This window comes from Phyllostomus hastatus, unplaced genomic scaffold (assembly GCF_019186645.2).
Source record: "Phyllostomus hastatus isolate PE091 unplaced genomic scaffold, TTU_PhHast_1.1 phas_scaffold_501, whole genome shotgun sequence".
In the NCBI taxonomy this organism is placed as follows: Eukaryota; Metazoa; Chordata; class Mammalia; order Chiroptera; family Phyllostomidae; genus Phyllostomus; species Phyllostomus hastatus.
In genome coordinates, this window is record NW_025334033.1 from 28,617,538 (window position 1) to 28,639,762 (window position 22,225).

At 51.0% G+C, this 22,225-nt stretch overlaps 1 protein-coding gene across 1 annotated transcript in view; it reads left to right on the forward strand.

The window, feature by feature from the left end:
- Nucleotides 1–7,154: 7,154 nt before the first annotated feature.
- The window catches only part of ANKDD1A (ankyrin repeat and death domain containing 1A), a 36,582-nt gene continuing 21,511 nt past the window's right edge, over nt 7,155–22,225 (forward strand). The window contains exons 1-4 of the mRNA XM_045823694.1: nt 7,155–7,188; nt 10,968–11,071; nt 13,117–13,248; nt 18,931–19,029. Of these exons, the coding sequence (XP_045679650.1) occupies nt 7,155–7,188; nt 10,968–11,071; nt 13,117–13,248; nt 18,931–19,029 (369 nt within the window). The remainder of the gene's footprint in view (nt 7,189–10,967; nt 11,072–13,116; nt 13,249–18,930; nt 19,030–22,225) is intronic.

Consider the following 22,225-nt stretch of genomic DNA (forward strand, 5'->3'; position numbering starts at 1 on the left):
GCACCCGTAACTTCAAACCCATGTGGTCAGGGCTCCTATCACCTTGGAGAATCATGTGCCATTGAGACTTGCCATCCACTGTCCTTCCTCCTTCCTTCTCTCCCTGTGGTTTAATGGTGAACAAAAGTGCTTAAAGGGAAGTGGGGGAGGTGAATAACAAACAAGTAAGTACACAGATAAATGTTATCGACGGAAGAGATGTCCAAACCTGTAGAATTTTTAAAATTAGAGTTTAGTAGTTTATTTGAGCTAAACAGAGGATATGCTTGGAAACATAAAGCTCAGCAGACTAAAATGCTTCCCAGAATGACAGTTTGCAGTTTTTTAAAAATGCATTTGAGCCCTGGCTGGTATAGCTCGGTGGACTGAGCACAGGCTGCAAACCAAAGGGTTGGGGGTTTGATTCCCAGTCAGGACACATGCCTGGGTTGCAGGCCAGGTCCCCAGTGGGGGCCACGTGAGAAGCAACCACACATTGATGTTTCTCTACCTCTCTTTCTCCCTCCCTTCTCCTCTTTCTAAAAATAAATAAATAAAACCTTTAAAAAATAAAAGGCACTGGGAATTAAGGAGGGACATAAGGCAGATTACAAGAAGATGGGGAGAAAGCAAGGCTGGTTTTGGATTATAGGATAGTTAAAACTATGTGCTCTCTTAACAGTGGTTAAACTTCCAAGGGGTCTGAAAAGAAGACATTTCAAAGATGTCTTAACCTAGACCAGAGATTTTCAGCCTTTTCATCTCAAGGCACATGTAAACTAATTACTAAAATTCTGCAGCACACCCCCAAAATGTATATTTTTTGCTGATCTGACAAAAATGGTATGATTTTGATTCATTCACACAGGATGGCTGTTTTGTTGGCTGTTGTCATTTTTTATCTGACAGTCTAAGGGAAAAGAGGTCTGTACCCCTGACTAAACAGTCAGGTTTTGCATGTTTTTAAACTTCTTGCAGGACACCGGTTGAAAACCACTGACCTGGACAATGGACAGGACTTGCTTGAGGCAAAGATAACCTTTTACTAGGGAAGTTACAGGCCTGAGTGTGACCCGCCACGACCTGCCCAGTGAGGAATTTATGGTCAGATAGGGATTTTTAACCCTGAGGGGTCACTCTCAGTTAGATTTATTACAGTGCCTCCTTTTCACCCCCAGTACTCACGTGGCATGCCCAAGGGTATGAACCTACGTCTCCACAGCCTCCGAAGGAGAGGACTTACTGTTCGTGGGTGCCCCATAGGGCTGCTAGGATGATGGGGGAAATTCCAGTGGCAGAAGGAGTGGGCAGACAAAATTATTCTGTGTAAAAAACAAAGCCGGGCAGAGGACTTGGGTGTTACACACACTGAGAAAGAGTTTGGTTAGAGGGAGGAGAGAGGCGGAGGAGACCTGGGAGGAGCGATGCTGGCTCTGCTGGGATGACTGGACCTGTGGGGAAAGACATGTTGAAATATGGTTTTGAGGATGTTTTGCTGTGTCTGTCTTTTCTTTTCTTTTTTGAAAGATTTCATTTATTTATTTTAGACAGAGGGGAAGGGAGGGAGAAAGAGAGGGAGAGAAACATCAGTGTGTGGTTGCCTCTCATGCACCCCCTACTGGGGACCTGGACTACAACCTAGGCCTGTGCCCTGGATTGGGAATTGAACTGGCCACTCTGGTTCTCAGGCCGGCACTCAATCCACTGAGCCACACCAGCCAGGGCTGCATCTGTATTTTCTTGAATTCCTCGCTACTTTAAAAACAATGACCTGCACTCATTTTCAAGGCTTTGGAACGAGACTAGTGTTTCTTCTGACTGTGAAATGGCAGGGCGATGGGTTCTGAGTGGGACCAGGTGAACCCAGTGTTGTTCATGTGTCACAGAATTACACACTGTGACTGCGCTTTGGAGGACAGGCTGCTGTGAGAAGGACGGTGAAGACGGCAGTGGCACAGTTACACGGGGAGGTCCACACGTAGGCCAGGCTTGGAAAATGACAAGCAGCCAGCCATGGAAGAAGGGTTGATGAGAGCTGTTCCGAGCAGAAGGGCGTAGCCAGTGCCAAGGCTCTGTGATGGGACGGAGGAAATATCAGTCTGCTGGAGGAACGCTCACACGTTTAATTTTACTGTAGTTTTCCCTCCCTGGGGATTAAAATAAAAGACATTTGAAACGATACGCATTACTAAGCCACCAAGTCAACAGGCTAAACTGATGTGTAGAGCTCATAAATGACAATAATTGGCATTATTTTTTCCACAGACAAAATGAGCTTTTCTTTTTAAAAATATATTTTATTGATTACACTATTACAATTTTCCCAATTTTCCCCCTTTGCCCCCCTCCACCCAGCACCCCCCACTCCTCAGGCAATCCCCACGCATTTGTTCATGTCCATGGGTCATGCATATAGGTTCTTTGGCTACTCTATTTCCTACACTGTACTTTACATTCCCATGGCTATTCTGTAACTACCTATTTGTCCTTCTTAATCCTCTCACCTCCCACCCATTCCCCCACACCCCCCTGCCATCTGACAACCATCAAAATGCCCTCTGTATCCATGATTCTGTCTCTGTTCTTCTTATTTGCTTAGTTTGTTTTTTAGATTCAGTTGTTGATAGATTTGTATTTTTTGCCATTTTATTGTTCATAGTTTTACCTTCTTTTTCTTAAATACGTCCTTTTAACATTTCATATAATAATGGTTTGGTGATGATGAACTCCTTTAGTTTTTTCTTGTCTGGGAAGCTCTTTATTTGCCCTTTGATTCTAAATGATAGCTTTGCTGGGTAGAGCAATCTTGGCTGTAGGTCCCTGCTTTGCATGACTGAATATTTCTTGCCAATCCCTTTTAGCCTGAAAAATTTCTTTTGTGAAATCAGCTGACAGTCTTATGGGAACTCCCCTGTAGGTAACTAACTTTTCTATTGCTGCTTTTAAAATCCCCTCTTTATCTTTAACTTTGGCATTTAATTCTGATGTGTCTTGGAGTGGGCTTCTTTGTTTCCATCTTGTTTGGGACTCTCTGTGCTTCTTGGACTTGCATGTCTATTTCCTTCACCAAATTAGGGAAGTTTTCTTTCATTATTTTTTTCAAATAGATTTCCAATTTCTTGCTCTTTTTTTTCTCCTTCTGGCACCTCTATGATGTGAATGTTGGACCTCTGGAAGTTGTCCCAGAGGCTGCTTGTACCATCCTCATTTTTTGGATTCTTTTTTCTTTTTGTTGTTCTGATTGATTTTTTTTTTTTTTTTTTTTTGCTTTCTTATGTTCCTAATCATTGATTTGATTCTTGGCTTCATCCACTTTATTGTCGTTTCCCGTAAATTATTCTTTATTTCAATTAGTGTATCCTTTGTTTCTGACTGGATCATTTTTATGCTGTTGAGGTTCTCACTAAGTTCCTTGAGCATCCTTATAACCAGAGTTTTGAACTCTGCATCTGATAGATTGCTTACCTCCATTTCATTTAGCTCTTTTTCTGGAGTTTTGATCTGTTCTTTCATTTGGGCCATGTTTCTTTGTCTCCTTATTTTGGCAGCCTCCCTGTATTTGTTTCTATGTATTAGGTAGAGCTGCTTTGACTCTGTGTCTTGGCAGTGTAGCCTAATGTAGAAGGTGTCCTGTAGGGTCCAGTGGCACAGCATCCCCTCAGGTACTGAGGTGTACCCTTAGTATGCCCTCCTCTTGTAATTGAGCCTTGTTTGCTGTTGGCAGATTAATGGGACGGATTTATTCAGGCCAGTCAGCTGCAAGGATTGGCTGCAAGGATGGTAGGTGACTACCTACCATCAACCTCCACCTTCCATGGAGGATCAGCCGTGCAGGGGCAGGGTGTCCACTGGGTGCACTGGCCCTGGGGTTTCCTGGGTGGTTCTGGCCAAGATCAGCCCCTACCTGTGTTTTGCCCTGGGCAACCCTTCCTGAGCTATAAAGCAATCTGAGATGCTACTTATGCTGGACTTGGAGATGCCCAGGCAAAGAGAAGCTGTGAAACTAGGCTGGCTGCTGCTAGTGCCAGGCCTGGGGCTCACTGAGGCCAGCTGTTGCTTGTTTGATAGGATTTAGGAAGTTGTGAAGCAAGAGTCAAGACCAGCCATTCATATGGAAAAGAAGTTTGGGTGGGACCATAAGCTGGATGCTGTGGAGTCTCTGGGCATCTCCAAGGTGGGTTGAACAATATTAGCCAGGCTGATGGAGTCTCGGATGTGGCATCAGCTTGCTGGCTCTATGGCTCTTTGGGGGGAGGGTTTAGAAAAGGAACAATGACATCTGTTTGCCTTGATGCCAGACACTTCAGTTTCTCCCTCACTGCCACTGGTGCCTTTCGAGCTGCTATCCAGGTGCTGGAGCTCAGAGGGAGTGAGTCTGAGTAGGTGGGTCCGTGTGTGGGTTCTTTAAGAGGAACTGCTTGGGTCTCCAGAAGTTTTGTCCACTTACCCAATCCCTGCTGGTTTTTGCAGCCAGAAGTGGTGGGGACTTATCTTCCTGGCACTGGAACCCTGGGCTAGGGGGCCTTGTGTCAGACTGGGACTCCTTGCTCCTGAGACAGCCCTCCTTAATTTTTATCCACCACATGTGGGTGAGGGACCAGCCCATTCTGTGTCTGGATGGAGGTGTTTTTTTTTTTATTCCGTAGTTGTCAGACTTCCATTCAACTGGATTTCTGACAGTTCTAAGTGATGGTTGTTCTATACTTTAGTTGTAATTTTGATGTGTTATGTGAAGAGGCCAGCTGGTTTACCTATGTTGCCACCTTGACTGGAAGTCTAACCCAAGATTTTCATCTATTTTTCCTCACTTTCATATTTCCCCTTATTTCTAATCAGTGTTAAGGTCAATCACGTCCCTCTGTCACAAGACTCACACAGGTCCTGAAGCCAGCCCTTATCCCCTACCCCGAAGCCCAGCTCTGTGCTCTCAGGCCCTCTGTCCATCCATGTCAATTCTGGTGGTCTCTGAATTACATGTCCTTCTTGTCCCTCGACCCCACAGTCTCTGATGCCAAAGGGATGGAGGCAGCACATATGTGAAGCTGGGTACTACCTACCTTGAGAACGACATGGAGACAGTTAGTGTGTGCACACATGTGTGTGCATGCACATGTGTGTATGTGTGTGTGTGTGTGTGTGTGGTGAGTGCTGGGGCTGCACAGTGACATGGGCTCTGCATCCTGGCAGGAACAGAAAAAGGGCTGAGCCAGTGTCTGGCTCCCCGAAATATTTCCTCCCAATACCCCCAGAGATAGAGCAGTGGGAACACTCAAAGCTCTGTGGCCTTGTCCACAGTGACCCACTGGATTTTGCATCCGTACCTGTACTTGTAAAACCATGGTTGCTTTCTTTTAAAAAATGCAACTTTCCCACTGCCTCCCAGGTATCATGTAAAATTGAGGTTTTGATTGGGTTTTCCTGTGCCCCTTGTCTACCACTGTGTACCCCAGAGTATGAACACACCAGTTTCAGAGGCCCAGAACCAAAGTATCTCAGAATGGGGAGCAGGTGGGATGCACTGCAGACCTGGGCTTCTCTGAGGACTGCAGTGCATTCGACCCCAGCAGAGACCTCCAGACGCCCAGCGAGTGGCCCTGGGACTCAGAGGGAGGTGTGCACCCCTGTAAGGTGACACGGGCGATCACAGACTGTGTCCTGACACTGTGTTCCCATCCTCCTGTGGGGCATGCGCAGAAGCAGGCACCACAGCCTTGGCCTTGGTGCTGGCAGCTCTGTGGCTTACCTGCTGTTTTTGAATCGGCCACCTATTGGCTGTGGGAGCCTCAGGCCTGTGGTCCCTCAGGTCTTGAGACTGTTTGTGCACAATAGTCTTCTCCTTGAAAAAGAATTTGACGACAGCATTACCTCACACGGCAGGTGGGCAGAGCACAGGAGATGATGCTGACCCGGGGCTGACACAGGGGCTGCTTCACAGCTGGCAATGGGTAAATGGAGACAGGACAAGAGATTAGGTCTGCTTGTGGAAAGTATCACAATAAAAGCCTGTAAAAGGTGGGTTGGGGCGAAGTGGTGTGGACAGCCTAGAGCAGTGCTTCTCCTAGTTCAGCACGAGCAGGAATCATCGGGGACCTTGTTGTAATGCAGGTTCTGATTCAGCAGGGCTGGGCTGGGGCCTGGGATGCCGCCTTTCTAACAGAACGCCACTCAAATAGCAAAGGAGCGTGAAATCAACTAGGCAGACTGCAGAACACCAGTCATGGTTCTCTTTTGTTTAAGAACAAAACAAAACCTAAAAACTTCTAATTTCTTAAGACATGAAGTAAGAATAAGGAAAAGCCAAGAGGTCCTGTCTTGTGTGGAGAAACCTGTCACCAGTGTTGGGGGACCTTCAGCTCCTCATGAGTGACCTGGAGAAAGGTCACCGCTGTGCCCAGCCAGGGACCATCCGGCTGGACCACTCACAGACCCTGCCTGCAACCCATGGGTTTTACAGGTGACCAGGAAGAGGAGGAGCTGGATTTTAGGGTGACAGTTTGCAGTCTGTAGTGTCCCTCATTGTTGCCAGACTGCATTTCAGAATGGCTGTCCCAGGCTACGCCCACCAGCAGTGACAGCTCCTCAGTCCCCACCAAGGTGTGGCATTATTCAGCTTTCTAATTTCTGCCAGCCTAATCGGTATACGTGGCATTTCATTATCATTTTAAGTTGTATTTTTCTGATCACGAAGAAATCTGACCATCTTTTCATACGCTTGTAGGCTTGCTGGGGTTTCTGTTCCTTAAAAGCCTCCCCAAGACCCCAAGGATGGGGCCTGCGGGAGGCCTTACGTGCACCACTGGACGCTAGAGGCTGGGGCAGCTCCTGCGGGAGAGACACGCCCAGGGGGGGCTACGGAGCCCAGAGCGGCCCCTACCTGCTGGACAATGGGTGGGAAAGGCGCTGAGCTGTGGACAGGACCAGGGAGCCCAAGGAGGGACCAGCAGCCTGGACCGGGATGGAGCGGGGCAGGGAGAGGCTGCAGAGCTGCGCCGACTTGGTCCTCAGGGGCCGAGGCGGCACGAACGTCTGGAGGTGTGGCTGACGCCCGCCCGCTTCTCGCTGCTCCCCGCCCCAGCTCTGAGCCCACTCCCCTCCACTGCTGCCCCGCCCTGGCGGACGCGCGGCTGGCGGGCTGGCTCCGGGCCGGGAGCGCGCAAAGGTTGCGAAGCGGCGGCATGGGGGAGCACCTGCCGTGGGAGACTGACGGCTGTGAGTCAGCGGGGCCGGGAGGCCAGGGTGGGGGGCGGGAGCGAGCAGGGGCCGAGAGCATCCCCCGAGCCCCGTGGGGGCGACCCAGGCTGGGATTGGCACGGTCCGCGTGTCCACCTCCGTTTTGGGCTCCTTTGTGGTGCCAAAAGGAACGCGCACGGGGCCGAGGGCACACTGGCCCCGCGCCGGAGACATTAGCTAGAAATAAGGTGGTAATGCGATCCTTTATTGAGTACTTAGTTTGTGTGCCAGGCCAAGCCGGGACAGGCACGCTATTTGATCTTCATAGCAGCCCAACGGGTAGGACCTACTGCTATCTCCATTTTTGCATTAGAGAAAGCTGAGGCAGGCGATGCTTAAATAAATGGCCCAAGGGCACACAGTCATTAAGTGGTAGACACGCTGAAGGCCTCAGCCTCCCCAGCATGTCGGGGCTGGTTGGAGCGTGGAAACCGTACCAGATGGGGAAACTGAAACCCAGAGGAGAGGGGCAATGGTGTGCTGCAGGTGGGATAAGGGCACCCAGAGCCTCACTCAAGGAGTGGGCCCAGTGTCCGGGCCTCGAGGTCAGGCAGCACGTCCACGTTGGCATCGGTTGGCCTTAGGGGGCTTTAGCTGAGAGAGGGGTGAGAAGGCTGGTGCCACTGTCCTCACTGGGATGGGGGTTGGGTGAGGGGCTCTTTCAAGGTGCTGTTTCAAAGTGTACAGTTTCTTCCCGGGGCAGAGGATCACACGATCAGGACCTTAACTACGCACAGCAAGGTTCATTGGGGTGTGTGGGGTGGAAGTCTGGGCAGAGGACCCAGCCCCGCCAAAAGCCCAGAGGCCAGAGTGCAGTGCGTATTTGATATGGCCACAGAGGGTGCGTGGGTGCCGGTGGAGGAAAGAGATGAGACTTGATCTTACTGGTGCTCTGCGGGGTCTGCTCGCTCGCATTCTGACTCCAGGCTGACTCCCGGCTGTCTGCCGCACAAACCCGACGGCTCCCAAACTCAACCGCTCCCTCTAGGCTTCCGCTGGGAGAAGGGAAGTCTAGGCTGGAAGAGATCTCTTCAGATCACTTCCTCCACCCTCCCCCAGTTATACAGCTGGAGAAATCGAGACCTGCCCCCCCACCACCGCCCCAGGGGGTCGTGACCAGCCCAGGATCCTGCTTCTAGAAAGTGTCGATGTGGGTACTAAAACCCCAGCTTCTCTAAGCTCACACCCCAAGTGCCAGCTCTTTTCCCAAACCTGGACCACGGCAGCTTTCAGCCAAGAGGCTGAGGAAAGAAAAGCTGGGGACCTAGGGACCCCAGGAAGATTTGAGATCTGAGAGGGACCCTTCCAGAAGGGCCTTCCCCTCACCTGCAGGGCAGGCAGGCTGCTTTGGAGTGGGGGAAGGCTGGAGCTACCGGTGTGGACCCCACTTGGAAGCTGATGTTTTCTCCATCCCCTGAAGTATCAACAAGAAGCTGCTTTCCCCTGGGGATTTTTTTCTCCTGTCATTTACCTGCACTTAAGGCTTGGTTTTCAATGGGGCTAATGAGTCTTCACTGGGCAGCATTTTATAGTTCAAAGGTCCCCGAAGAGATTTAATGATTTGTGTGTCACTCATTCATTCAACAAACATGTGCCAGGGCCTGAATTTGAGGATACAATAGTTAACAAACCAGAGAAAAATCTCTCCCCTCATGGGTTTATATTGTAATGGGGGAAGCAGACACTAAACTTAAATTTGTAAATAGAGCATGTGCCAATGATGAGAGGCGCTATGGAGGACAATGATGCAGGGGGGTTGGTAGGGAGGGTGCTTTCCTTGGTGGGGGCTTCACTGGTTCAGACAGCCCTGAATGAAGGAGGTCTGGCCACTTTCAGGTCTTTGGCTCCCAGAATTGAATTGCTGACCCTTTGCCTTGGAGAAATATTAGTGACGATGGTTATGGCACTGTTTGCCAGATACCATGCTAGAGGCTTTTCGTATCTCGTATCTAATCATTAGCAATCACCCTGCAGAGCAACTTGTATCCCCGTTTGAAATATGAGAAAACTGAGGTGCAGGATAATTCAATAACTAAGTCATACAGCCATGCAGTGACTTAGTCAGAGCCGATTGTCGCGGGGGTAGCAGCTCTGAGGTCCACAGGTTGTGTCTGTGAGGCAACGGGAAGCCCAGGACCCTCTCCCACATCCGGAAGGCCGTGCAGAATTTATCAGGAGAAACAAACTGAGCGTAGGCCTATCTGTCACTTTGATGCATCGTTAGCCTCCCCCGCCAGACGCTGGCCACCTGTCCCTAGACAGACAGTGGCTGGGTTTGGACATTCACACTGGACCACACACGCAGGATGTAGGTTTGGCATCAAGAAAACCACACAATTACCTCCCTGTGATGACTGTGCAAAGGGCCAGGGCATATTTGTCCCTTGTGTTAGTGTGTCTAAGGTTTTTGGAGGAGGGATAGGCATCTATTACTCTGGAGATTATTGGTGTCATTCATGGAAGCAGAGTTTTGTGGATTCCTCCCTGTGCCCAGCTTTGGGCCTGCTGTGAGCTCTGGGTGGATTGTCCTATGTGGCCAGGGCCCCCAAGGAGATTGAGGCCAAGCCGGAGAGATCTGACATCTTCACAAGCTAAGGGCAGTGAGGATGATAGCAGCATGGGGGGTCACCAGGCCTGATTCCTCCTGACTTGGCCACCAACCCACTAAGCCATGGGTGGCAAACACAAGGTCCATGGGCTGAATCTGGCCCTCCACCTTGTTTTATCCAGCCCGGCACCTTGTTTCTGCCTGGTGGCAGCGCCGAACCCCCTGCCCCTAATTAAGGAGTAGTTACATTTATACAGTCCTGAAATTATTTCAGCCCTTTGAAGGCAACCGCAAGGCTGATGTGGCCCCCAGTGAAAATGAGTTTGACGTCCCTGCTCTAAGCCCACTGCTGCCCATGGCAGGGGCCTGGCAGGGAAGCTCTGAGGTTCCCTCTAGTCTGAGGCTGTCTTAGGTAAAGGGGCAATGATGAGGGTGAGAAGTGTGCAGAAAGATCACAGAGAAGGCAATCAGAGTGGGCCCCGAGCTGGGAGAGAGGAGAAGAGGTGGAGAGATGAGGACAAAGAAGCCGGGTGAACATGCCTCTGGCCTCTGCAGGGCCTGATGCAATAGATGGCTCAGTGGATCCTGGCTGTTTTCTATATAACACAGTGAAAAAGGCAGCTATCCACCCCAGGGGGAATGAATTCCACTCTTTCCCTAAGAGTGTTTCTGGGGAGAAGACATGAGACCTAGATGATGGGATACCTCTGAGGGTGAGGGGCACACACTTAGCTCTGTGGATGGCCTTGCCCATAGTCTCCCATCTTCAAGATTTGCAGAGTCCTGGTCATGTGCACAAGTGGTGAGTCAGAAGGAAAAACAATAGGCCCTGGCTGGGTAGATAAGTTGGTTAGGGCCTTGTCCCAATATGCCAAGGTCATAGGTTCAATCCCCAGTCAGGGCACATACAAGAAACATCAGTGAATGCATCAATAAGTAGAACAACAAATTATTGTTCTTCTCTTACTCTTTCTGACCTTCCTTTCTGTCTCTAAAATCCATAAATAACATTTTTTTAAAAAAGGAAAACAACTTGTCTAGGGAAGCCCCGACAGAGATAGAAAAGAGGTATCTCCTCCCCACCTCCACCCTCTGTTCCTCTGGAAGACCCGGGCCCAGGACACATTCAGGGCCAGGGAAGGTCTGTTCGCTGCTCCTCGACATTCAGTGTGGGGACCCCCCTCATTCCACATCCCTTTTACCCCCTCAGTGCATCCTCTGGAGAGGCAGCTCCACGAGGCCGCCCGCCGGAACAACATCGGGAGAATGAAGGAGCTGATTGGGAGAAGAGTCAACGTCAGGGCCAGAAACCAGGTGCGTAAACAGGCTCCTCCAACTCAGGCAGGATGGGGCCAGTGTGGTGCGGACATCTCCACCGTGGAGGGACAGTTCGTGGAGCCCGTGTTTGCATGGGTTCACTGGAGTGAGGCTCAGGTTGTCCACATTGTCTTAAGGTCTCTGAGCCCTCGCCCAAGGTCAGGGTCAGGACTCTGGGCCAGGCTTCAGCAATTCCAGAGTTTATAGTCTTAACCCCTGTGGCCCACCTGAAAGGGATGCCCAAGAAACAAAAGTTAGAGCCAGGACACCAGGGGGTCAAAGGTCAGGAGTAAGAGGCTGGCAGATAGGTCGATGGAGGCAAACACCTGGAGGGCAAAGGTGGAGCGCTGGCTCTGGTCAGAAGTCAGCGGTTTGAGACCAAGCGAGACCAAACCAGAAGAGGCTGAGCACGCATGAGGCAGAAACTTAGCTCAGTTCTCTGAGGGCCCTCGGCACCCACTGAGTATGTAAAGCTGCTGTGGGACCCCGCTTGCCCTCGGGGACTCAAAGACTAGGATGGGAGGCAGACCAGCCCTGCTGACCAGGCCTCAGGGAAGGCTGCGGGTGAGGGGGGGTGACAACCCTGCTGGGGAAGGGGACAAGGAAAAGCCATTCCTTCTGGTGGGGGACACTGAGGATAGGCCTGAGTACCACCGGGGGTAGCATCATCTCCCTGCCGTGGGGCCCTGGCTGTCAAGAGCACCTTAGAGGAGAGGACAGCCTGGTCATCCGGCCAGTGGAGTTTGAAAAGTTTTGATGCCGGATTTCTGACTGCAGCGAAGCTTCTCTGCCTGGGGTGACACAGCAGGGGTGTGACCTGGGTCTTCAGGGCCTGCCTGGGACTCAGTACTTAGTAACAGACACTCTGGGGTTTTTAGGACACTTGTCTGCCTGTTTCCCAGTGGTCCTCACTCGCCCCTGGAGAGGTGAGGAGGGCAGAAAGTATTAGTCCTGCCTGTATATTGAGGCAGGCGCAGAGCGGGCAGCAAGTCATCTCAGGTCACACAGCAAGTTACCGGTGACTGGAGCCTCGGTGTCAGTCTCTGGAGAAGCACTAGCAAGAAAACATGGACCTGCTGGGTGATAGGCTGCTAATGCCAGACTTGTTCATTCATTCATTCCATTCATTCATTCATTGATTCATTCAATCTATATATATTTATGACGGCTTGCTAGCCCATGCCAGCACTGTGCTAGGTGCTAGGGACGGAGCAGAACCCATGGCAGACATGATGCCTTCCCTCTTGGAGCTGATAGTCTGGTGGGGCAGGACTGACAGTACACAGAGTATCTCAAAGAGTTACTCCCCACTGTGATGCAGTTGACAGCATGTGGAGGTTGGAAGGGGCTCACCCCACCTGAGGGGTCAAGGTAGAGGTCAGGAAGGCATCAGGAAGAGGTGTTTCTGTAGGAACCGGTGAAGGACAGTGCTCTAGGCAGAGAGGACAGCACGGGCAGAAGCCTTGAGGAAAGAACGACTGGTCCCTAGAGACACCACACAGAAAATTCGTTGTTTCCTGTCGTTGTCCCCTCGCAAGCAGAGCATTGTGGAGGGACGCTGGCTTCCCCCAGGCCTGCTCAGACGTGACCAAGGCCAGAGACCATGATGAGCTGCCAGGGTGGTCTGAGAATGAGGGGCGGGGCCAGGCCCCTTCAGCCCCATTCTGAGGGGAGGAGGGAACAGAGCCCAGGCCCTCAGGGGCCCTCAGGGGCTTGGCCACAGTAACAGACTCAGAGGGGAGGCTGGCATTTCTGAGAAGCAGTGGCAGGTAAGGCCTGGCCTTGCAGTTTGTCCCAAGAGCAGTGGGAGCTGTGAAGTTTTAGGTGGGGGACAGATGGATCTGGTCGCTGTGTTTTACTACATGCATTTCAGCTGCCGCTGTGTGGAGGAGGGGGCCAGGGTGGGGCTGGTCACCAGAGCCAGCAAAGTTCCTTCCATCGCAGACCAGCTTCCTGGCCCGGAAGCTCCCTGGTGGGAAGAGTGTGGGGGTTGGGCCGGGCAGCCAGCCAGCACTTCACAGGACTCCTCTCACTCCTGGCAGGTGGGCAGGGTGGCCCTGCACTGGGCCGCAGGCGCGGGGCACGAACAAGCTGTACGGCTGCTTCTGGAGCATGAGGCCGCTGTGGACGACGTGGACGCGGTACGGGGCCCTTTTGGGGAGGCGTGTCTGTGTGTGCATGTCTGTCTGTCTGTCTTGGGGTAGAGGAGGGGCAATCAGAGCTCACTCTGAGTCTATGAGCCAGCTGTTGTTGCCAGGTGGCCGACGACACTCAGATGTGCAGGGCGGGCAGGGAGTCTAAGTCCTTAAGGGCTTTGACACTGCACTGGTCCCACTTACTCCTTGCAGTTACAAAGACCTCTCCATTTTCAAGGGCCTTTCTATCCTCAGAGAGCCTTTTCCGTTCCTCCTGATATCATGTGAGCAAGCAGAGATCTGGACTGTAGAACAGATAATTGGGTGGATTATTAAAGGCCTTATTAGTAAAGGCATCAGGAGGCAATTCTCTCATGATATGCCACAAGACTTGTCCTGCCTAATTCTTTTTTTAAAGATTTTATTTATTTATTTTTAGAGAGAGGGGAAGGGAGGGAGAAAGAGAGGTAGAGAAACATCAATGTGTGGTTGCCTCTCACACACTTCTCACTGGGGACCTGGCCCCACAACCCAGGCATGTGCCCTGACTGGGAATGGAACTGGCGACCCTTTGGTTCACTGGCTGGCACTCAGTCCTCTGAGCCACACCAGCCAGGGCCTGGCCTAGCTAATTCTTTAACCAACACTTTACATAAAGACCACCAGTCTTACTTAACAGATCGGCAGGCAGCACATTGCTGAGACAGAGCCCTGAAGAGTAACGGCATCTACAAAATTAGCTCTACAGGTTTGGGGAAAGGGCTGAATCTGACAATGACATTTGACAGGGATACATTTAAGAGTCTAGATTTAGCCCTGGCCAGGTGGCTCAGTTGGTTGGAGCGCTGTCCCATACACTGAAAGTTTTAAGGTTTGAGGGCACATACCTGGGTGTCGGGTTTGATCCCCGGTCGGGTGTGTAAGGCAGGCAACCAATCGATGTTCCTCCCCCACATCGATGTTTCTCTCTTTCCCTCTCTCTCCCCCTTCCTTTCTCTCTAAAAAAAATCAATAAAACATATCCTCAGGTGGGGATTAAAAAAATAACCTAAATTTAAATTTAAAGAATTATATATTGGAATAAACCCACAGGTACCACATTATAATTTAAATAATTATCATTATTTAAACAATTATCATAGTTGTTTTTCTTTATAATCTAAAATTCCTTTAAATGCATCTATAATTAAAATTATTAACTATATCAGTAAAATTAAAGTAAAATTATTTGAGATCAAATAAAAAAATAAACCCAAAACAAACAAACAAAAATTATAAACTTTTCCTGGCAGATACTTAGCATTCGTGGAAATTCTTTTCTTTGTCCCGGCTTCTCTCTGCTTCCAGGTCCCTCCGAGGGGCGGGCCTGGTTACAGCCTGCCCCCCCACCCCTCCCTGCACCTGCTCAGGCCTCCTTCAGAGGTGACTGTGGAAGGGGAATGTCTGGGACCCTCAACCTGAGTTTCCCAGTAAAACTCCGGACCCTCTTGGGTCAGCCCTTTGCCCACTAAGACCTCGCCGTGACCACTGTGCTCAGTGGTTCCTTCTTTGGGGGGCTGGGTGAGAAGAGAAGACATGAGGGAGAAGAGTAAGAGACTGCTTCCATAAATCCATTTTCTTTGCAAATAGCAATGAATGTATCTTGAAAAATAAGAAGGCTGGTGGTAACAGGAGGGCGGAGGAGACACAGGAGAGGGGAAATCTGCTGTTGGTCTTCAGTGATGTGCCAGAGGGGTCTGCTCTGGGAAGTGCCTAGAACCAGGACTCGCGTCCCAGTGGCAGCAGGTTGGGGCTTGCACGACTCTCCTCCCCCAGCCAGAAGCCTTAACCCTTTCGATTCCCAAGCTCCGGAACTCTGCCCTAGGCTCATCCATTCCCTCCCTCGCCCAGCCAGACCGCAGTTGCCGATGTTCTCCCAGGGACTGTGCTCTGAGTCTGGCTGGGTCTCCGAGCCTCTCTGCTCTACCTAAGGCCAGCTCCAGTCCTCACGGGAGGTGCTGTGGCAGATTCTGCACCTTCCCTAAGATTTCAGGAGAAAGGTCTTAAATTCTTGTGCTCACTGCTGGCTTTTACTTTCAGCTGCTGCTCAATTTTTGCTGTCCTCTTAAATTTTGCAAAAAAACCCCTTTGTCTCTCACAGACACAGAGAACATTTGGAAGGCTGCCAGATGGGAAGGAAGTTGGGAGGGTGGGTGAAAAAGGTGAAGCAGTTAAGAAGTACAAATTGGTTGTTGCAGAATAGTCATGGGGATATAAAGTACAGCATAGGGAATACAGTTAATAATATTGTAATAACTGTCCTGGCTGGTGTGACTCAGTGGACTGAGTGCCGGCCTGGGAACCAAAAGGTTGCTGGTTTGATTCCCAGTCAGAGCACATGTGTTTGGCCCAGGTACCCAGTTGGGGGTGTGCAAGAGGCAACCAATTGATGTTTCTCTCCCTCTCTCCCTCCCTTCCCATCTCTCTAAAATAAATAAATACAATATTTTAAAAAATAATATTGTAAGAACTACAGGGTGGGGCAAAAGTAGGTTTACAGTTGTGAGTGTACAAAACAGAGTTTATTCTTATATTCTTATTTATTAATTATTATATTATTTTCGATGCAACTGTAAACCTACTTTTGCCCCACTTTGTATGCATGGTGTCAGTAGGTACTAGATTTATTGGAGTGATTGCTTTGTAAGTTATATAAATGTCCAATCACTGGGTTGAGCACCTCAAACAATAATATAATATTGTATGTCAACTGTAATTAAAAATTAAAAAATTATTTTAAAAAACCCCTTTGTCTCCACCCTGGAATCACCCCTGACATGGGTCTCAGCTCCTCTCCCTGACTTCCATGGAGACCCACACGCAAGGCTTCTGGTGTGGGGCAGGCTGTCCATGATAAGAGACAGAGGGGTTTTACATGAAAACAATGTAAACATCTTAAAATCCTCCTTTCCATTCCTGTTCTTTAAAGTCCTTTGGTGCCTCCCTTGTCGTGGGCTCAGCCTCTGCTCCCCTGCAGCCCACCCACCCATCCTCCTTCAGTCCTGGCCTTGTCTTCTGTCACCCCTCCCCCCAGTTCCCGCCCATTTCTAAAGCAGAGCTGTGAAACTTGCTTTGGGTGTTCCGGTAACTGCTGGGTCTCACCTTTCACCCCAACCACTTGTCAAAGCCTTTGTGTAAACATGGTACCTAAGAGGAAACCCGGTGCCAGCCGTGAAGACCCCCTTTCCTGTCACCCCTTCCCGTGGAGCCAGTGGGGAGGCAGCTGTGACCAGGGAGTTCCATACAGGTGCTGGGATGCCCCCCCACCCCTGTCCAGGTCCAGACTGAAACTAAGGCTGATTCAGGACTTGGAGCCAGCCCGCCCTGTCCTCTGGCTGCTGCCCTACAACCTAGAGCTTGGAGCGTGCTGGCGTGGGAGCAGATTAGGGGGACACTGACTGACAACCTTGGTTCTTCATGAGGTGGGCTTCGCATCTTTGGTCCCAGCTGGACCGGGGAGCCTTTCTCCTTATGCTCATGGGGAGATTCTTTGGTGCATCAGAATGAGGCTCCACTGTGGGCTCTTTCTGTACATGACAGGCCCTGGGCCTTGCTGAGGGACTAGAGCCGTATTTCTGGCCTATGAACGACACCTGACTTACAGACACACCTTGGGGTGCCCAACACTGAGGGAAAACAGCGCAGCCTCTGGGCCAAAAGTGGCCATGGTCCACCAGGCCTCTGTTCTGCTCAGACCTGGCCTGATCCCACCACAGCCAAGGAGAGAGAGTGAAGTCACCGTGGAGGGCGGCTAGCTGTCGATGCATCCTGGGAGGTGAGTTTGGAGGCTTAGGGGTGTTCTTCACAGAGCGGGGAAGACTCAGAGGAAGTGGGGCGAGGACTGCTCTCAGAGGCAGGACCCCTTGAGGACTGAGGTCAGTGAAGGGGCTCAGATGACCCTGGAGCACTCTGCCGGTGTTGAGGAAGAGCATCCTGTGAACACGCTGGGCTGCCATTAGGCAAAGGCCCCAGCGTATCCTCAGTTGCCCCAGAGGGCCGATGGGGCGGAAAGCACGGGGATGCAGGTCCGAGCAGAGTGCAGGGAGGTGCTTTCTCACGGTGGCTGTCTCGTGCGGTGGCGAGCTGCTGTCCCTGCACATGGGCTCACTTACTCCATCAGCCTGAAAGATGTTCTGTCGGAGATTTGAGTGGCTGGTTCTCAAACACCAGCCCAGGAGGAAGGCTTCACCAGTCACAGGAAATCAGAGAATAAGAACAATGTGGTGTAGTTTTCATGAAAACTGTATTTGCAAAGAGTGTTTCTGAGATTGGCTCCTTCCAATTTTTTTTTGTGTGTGTGTCACAATGTTACAGAACAAGGGGGGCCTGGGATGATAGACTATTACAGAAAGAAAATCCCAGGTCTGTTATGTCCACCGTCTATAGGAAAGACGTCTCTCAATGCCAGAGATTCGTGAAAAGGAAAGGAAATGTTTATTTAATACTATACAAACTTAAAGTAGTGACCTAATGTCTTCATCAAAATCCTAAAGTCCCTTAAAACACCCACAAACACACACAGTCCTTCCTTCCCCCTTTGCCCAGTCTGGGGTACCGTATCTCAGGAAAGGAAATAAAAGTCCTTGGCTCAGGCAGCCCCCGGTTCTTCCCAGTCAGTACTCCGTCTTGGCTGGGAGACCTCCCTGGGTTCTCGGCACCCTCAGCTGTGTCGCCGGGGTCTCTGCCAAAGGGGTCTCTGCCAAAGCCGGGTAGTGGTTCCCCCTACTAATGCTGCGGGGGTCCCCACTCTGGCAAAGGCACAAGGTTCTCTCTCCACTGCTCCAGCTGCGTGGTCCTCTCTCCCAGGGCCACAGGAGTCCCCACTCAGCCAAAACCTAGTGCTTCTCTCCCCCAGGGCCACGGGAGTCCCCACTCAGCCAAATCTGTGTGGTTCTCTCCTCAGTGGTTGCTGTGTCTGGATTTAAATCCCCGAGCCAATCTTCCTCTGCAGCCTCATTTCCGACTCCTCCCATACTCGGCCACACTTGCCCTCAATCTCCCGTCCTTTCCAGCCTTTCTGGCTGTCATTGTGGGTCTGGGCAGGTGTGGCCCCATGTCATGGAGCCAACTTTTTCTGAGCTCCCATGCAGGCGCTGTAACCCAGGGGACCTGCCCCCCCAGTCACATCTTGGGTTGGGGGAGTCCCTTTCCATCCCCCTGGCCCAGAGCATGGCCACAGCTATTTAGCATATCTAAGCAACCAGCCAAAGGCTATAGGTATGTTAAATGACCATGCCATGGATTAGCTGCAAAGTTGTTGCTGTACAAAACAGCCCTGCAGGTTCTTGCTCCATGTGTCCCTTCCCCCAACTCACACCTGTGGGGGAAGGGGTGAAGACATCTTAAAATCTCCTGGACGCCTTGAGTTGTGGACCCCATTTCAAATGCCCATTTGGGATCCCCCCTCTTGGCTGCACCCTGTAACAACAACGGTCCCTCTTTATGAAATGACAGTGATAGCAGATAGTATCTGTTTCACTGAGTTTTATTTAGTACCCTTCCCCACCCTGCCGAAGTTTACGATAGTACATCAACCTCTGTTTTTAAAAAATTTCCTGGACTTTCAATTCTTAAAGCCAGGAGCTCCTTGGCCCGGGTGGCACTTATGGCCCCTTAGGTGGTATGATTTCGCACTGCAGCCATGCCTCCTCACACCCTCCTCCCCGCTGTCCTCTCCCCTAGTTTGGGATGAACGCGATTCTCCTGTCTGCCTGGTTCGGCCACTTACAGATTCTTCAGATCCTGGTTAACTCGGGAGCCAAGATCCACTGTGAGAACAAGGTAAGGCCCCAGCTGACAGCCCGCTTGACCCCACTGTCCCCGCCCCTGCTCTTCCCCCTGGCCCCCACTGCACAGGTCTGCCCCCACCTCTGCCACCTGCCCCATCGCCGCCCCCTTCGGTCCCCCATGTGCCTCGGCCTGCCCCAGCTTGCCTCCTGAAAACCCAGCTGAGTTCAACCCCATGAAGCTGGGGCCCTCTCTGCCTTCACTGGCACCGGGAGAAGGGCCTGAGGTGCCTCTTGCATCAACACAGAACACCGTCCTCCACCACTCTAGATGTCAGGGCAGACGTCAGTTGTCCAACCAGCCTGCTTATTCACAGACGACAAACACAAGTAACACCCTCAGAGGGTAGTAGGGAGATTAAACGACAGGGCGACAGGGTGTGAGGCCTCCTCCCAGTTTCCCAAGGGCCCTGCCTCCTTTGTGCTCAGGGTGGAGGGATAGGAAGGAAGCACCAGTTATAAAACCCTGGGACCTTGGGTTTGTTACTTTACCCTCCTCCCCCAGTCTCAGTTTTCCCTTCTGGAAACGGGGATGCTAGGATCCACCTCTGAGCTGTGGGAGGAGCAAGTGCAGTGCTGTGTGTAAAGTCCCTGATGCAGCAGTGTCAGCCTGTGGGGGGAGGGGCGGGCCCAGCGGTCCCTCGCTGCTCACCACTGTGGGCTGTGGTGTGAGCCAGGCGCCCCAGCCAGCCGGAGTGCCTGCAAATTCCTGCACCGCGGTTCTGAAGGAAATGCAAACATCTTGGCCCAGTGCTGTCAGACAGGGGTTCTCAACCTGGGTCCTTAGAATTCAGGGATCCAGGGATTTGGACAGGGAAAATAACATTTTTTCCACTCACTTCTGCTTAAAAATTTAGTGTTTCTTTCAATGATAAATGAAGGCAAGGATGGAAGTGGCATGGTCTCTTGAAGCCAACGCTGGAAAGTCACATGATACTGTGCCTGCCACATTCTATTGCCCAAAACCCATCACATGGCCGGCCCAGATTTGGGGGGTGGAGAACACTGGGCTCCCCGTCTTGACAGGAGTAGTACAGTCCCATCGCTTAGGGTATCTCCAAGGCTGGAAGGAACAGCTGTGGCCATCTCTGCGAACAGTGCACCCAGTCCTATGTCTATCCCTCGCCCGGGTCCTCCCCCGGGGTGTTCATCTCACCCTTAGAAGGGCCACTGTGGGCTGGGCCACGAGACTGTTGGTGATTCCTGTCTGTCTGCTCAGCCGGAAGCTTTCTCTTTCCTTGGCTTACCTTGCCAGTCATCGGTGATATTTAAAGTTTTACTGCATTAGAGACTGCATTAAAATGTCATCAGTTTTCTCATTAATATTCTACAGTGCCTTTAGTCATCTTTGCTCCCTTGTCTCCTCTAATCTTATGACCATTTCTCAGTCTTTCCTTGGTTTTTACAACTTGGACACTTTCAAAGAGTGCTGGTCAAATATTTTATAGAATACTTCATTTGGTTTGTCCTTCATTTGGTTTGTCTGATGTTTGGTGATCAGATTGGGGTGACAGAATTTTGGGAAGAAGGTCACAGCGGTCAAGTGCCTTTCTCGCCTCCTGCAGTCAGGGGGCCTGCAACGCGGTGCGGTAGCTGTGAGAAAACCACACCAGATGTTAGACAGGTAGGGTCAGCCAGACCTTGGTTCAGCAACCTCAGTACTTGAATTCTCATTAGGAAAGTAGGACCCAGAGCCAAGACTTAAAGTGTAAGATACAGTTTATTTAGAACAGAGACAAAGGAAGGGGGCCCTGGGAGCTTAGGAGAGAAAAGAGTGGAGGTACCGGGCCTGGGGAGGCGACATGGTTCGGGCATGCTCCCCAAGGGAGAGCACTCTGGGTCCTCATCCTAAAGGCTTTTAAGGGTGGAGATTTTAGGGGAGGTTTCAGGGGAGGATCTCAATAGAATATTCATGAGCTTTCTAGGTGTATCCTTTCAGGGCAGTGGTTTCCAATGATTGCTCAGTGCAAGGCAAGGGCTCATAGTCACTGCAGCTGGTCCTGAGGTCCGCACACTTGTCTGGTTTTGCTGTTCTTCTGGGCCTGCAGCTGGGACATGACTGAGATGTTATCCCGAAGGGTCCATGCTTCGGGGAGTGGTCACGTAAGGGCTTGCATGGGGGTTCAGTGAGGCTGTTCTCCTGCCCCTCCTTCTTCCTCTGCAGGGGTCTACCACCCCTTCCTCTGCAGGGGTGACATGCCAGGGCAGGAAAGCTCAGATGGGGGTCCAAACCGCACAGCCAGTGACAGAAAAGATCATGCAATGTGCTAGTGAGGGAAGGTGACCCTGGGGACAAGGTCCTTGTTTTCCCAGGTTTGTCCATTGCTAGGCACCTGGGGCTTTTCGCCTCGGTGACCTTCTGTTCCTAGCCTATTGTCCTTGTTCTGTTCACAGCTGTCTCCCACAGCATCAGCATGCTTTGTCACTGGTCATGTCACTTTGATCCAATTCTGACACCAATTCCTACATGTATGTTTTTTTTCCATGCCACCAGATAATTAACTCAGTTCTCCACAGACACTGACCTGGTGTCCCGCAAATTTAACTCTGTGCTGACACCATCTACCTGGAGGTTTAAGGGCTCCACTTCAGATGCCGATCCTAAGTCCGGGTTGTTATCTGGGCTTCCCACAAACCCCTACCCAGGTCCAGAGTATTTGTTAGAGCGGCTCCCAGAACTCAGGACGCTCATTTACTACTTGATTACTAGTTTATCACAAAGGATATTAAAGGATATAAATCATCACCAGCCAGATGAAGAGATTCATAGGATCAGGCCCCCAGCAAAGGAGCTGCTTGCCCGTGTAGAGTTTGGGGCCCAGCGCATGGATGCATTCTGGTTCACCACCCCGACACTCTCTGAACTCCCTCCTTTTATTACAGTGGGGGGAGGTGGAGGCTTCCTTACATAGACATAATTGATGCAATCCTTGGCCACTGGAGCTCGATTCAACCTTCTGTCTTCTCCCTTCCTACATGTCAGGGGGTGGGACTGAAAGTTTCAGCCTTCTAATCAAGGTTGGTTCCCCAGGCAACCAGCCCCCATCCTTAGGTAACTGGGGGGGGGGTTTTCCCCATCTCATTAACATAACAAAAGACATCTTTTCCACAGGTTATAGAAGCCCTGTTCCAGGAACATGGACAAAGACTAAATATATATTTTTTATTATGAATCACAACATCACTCTTGG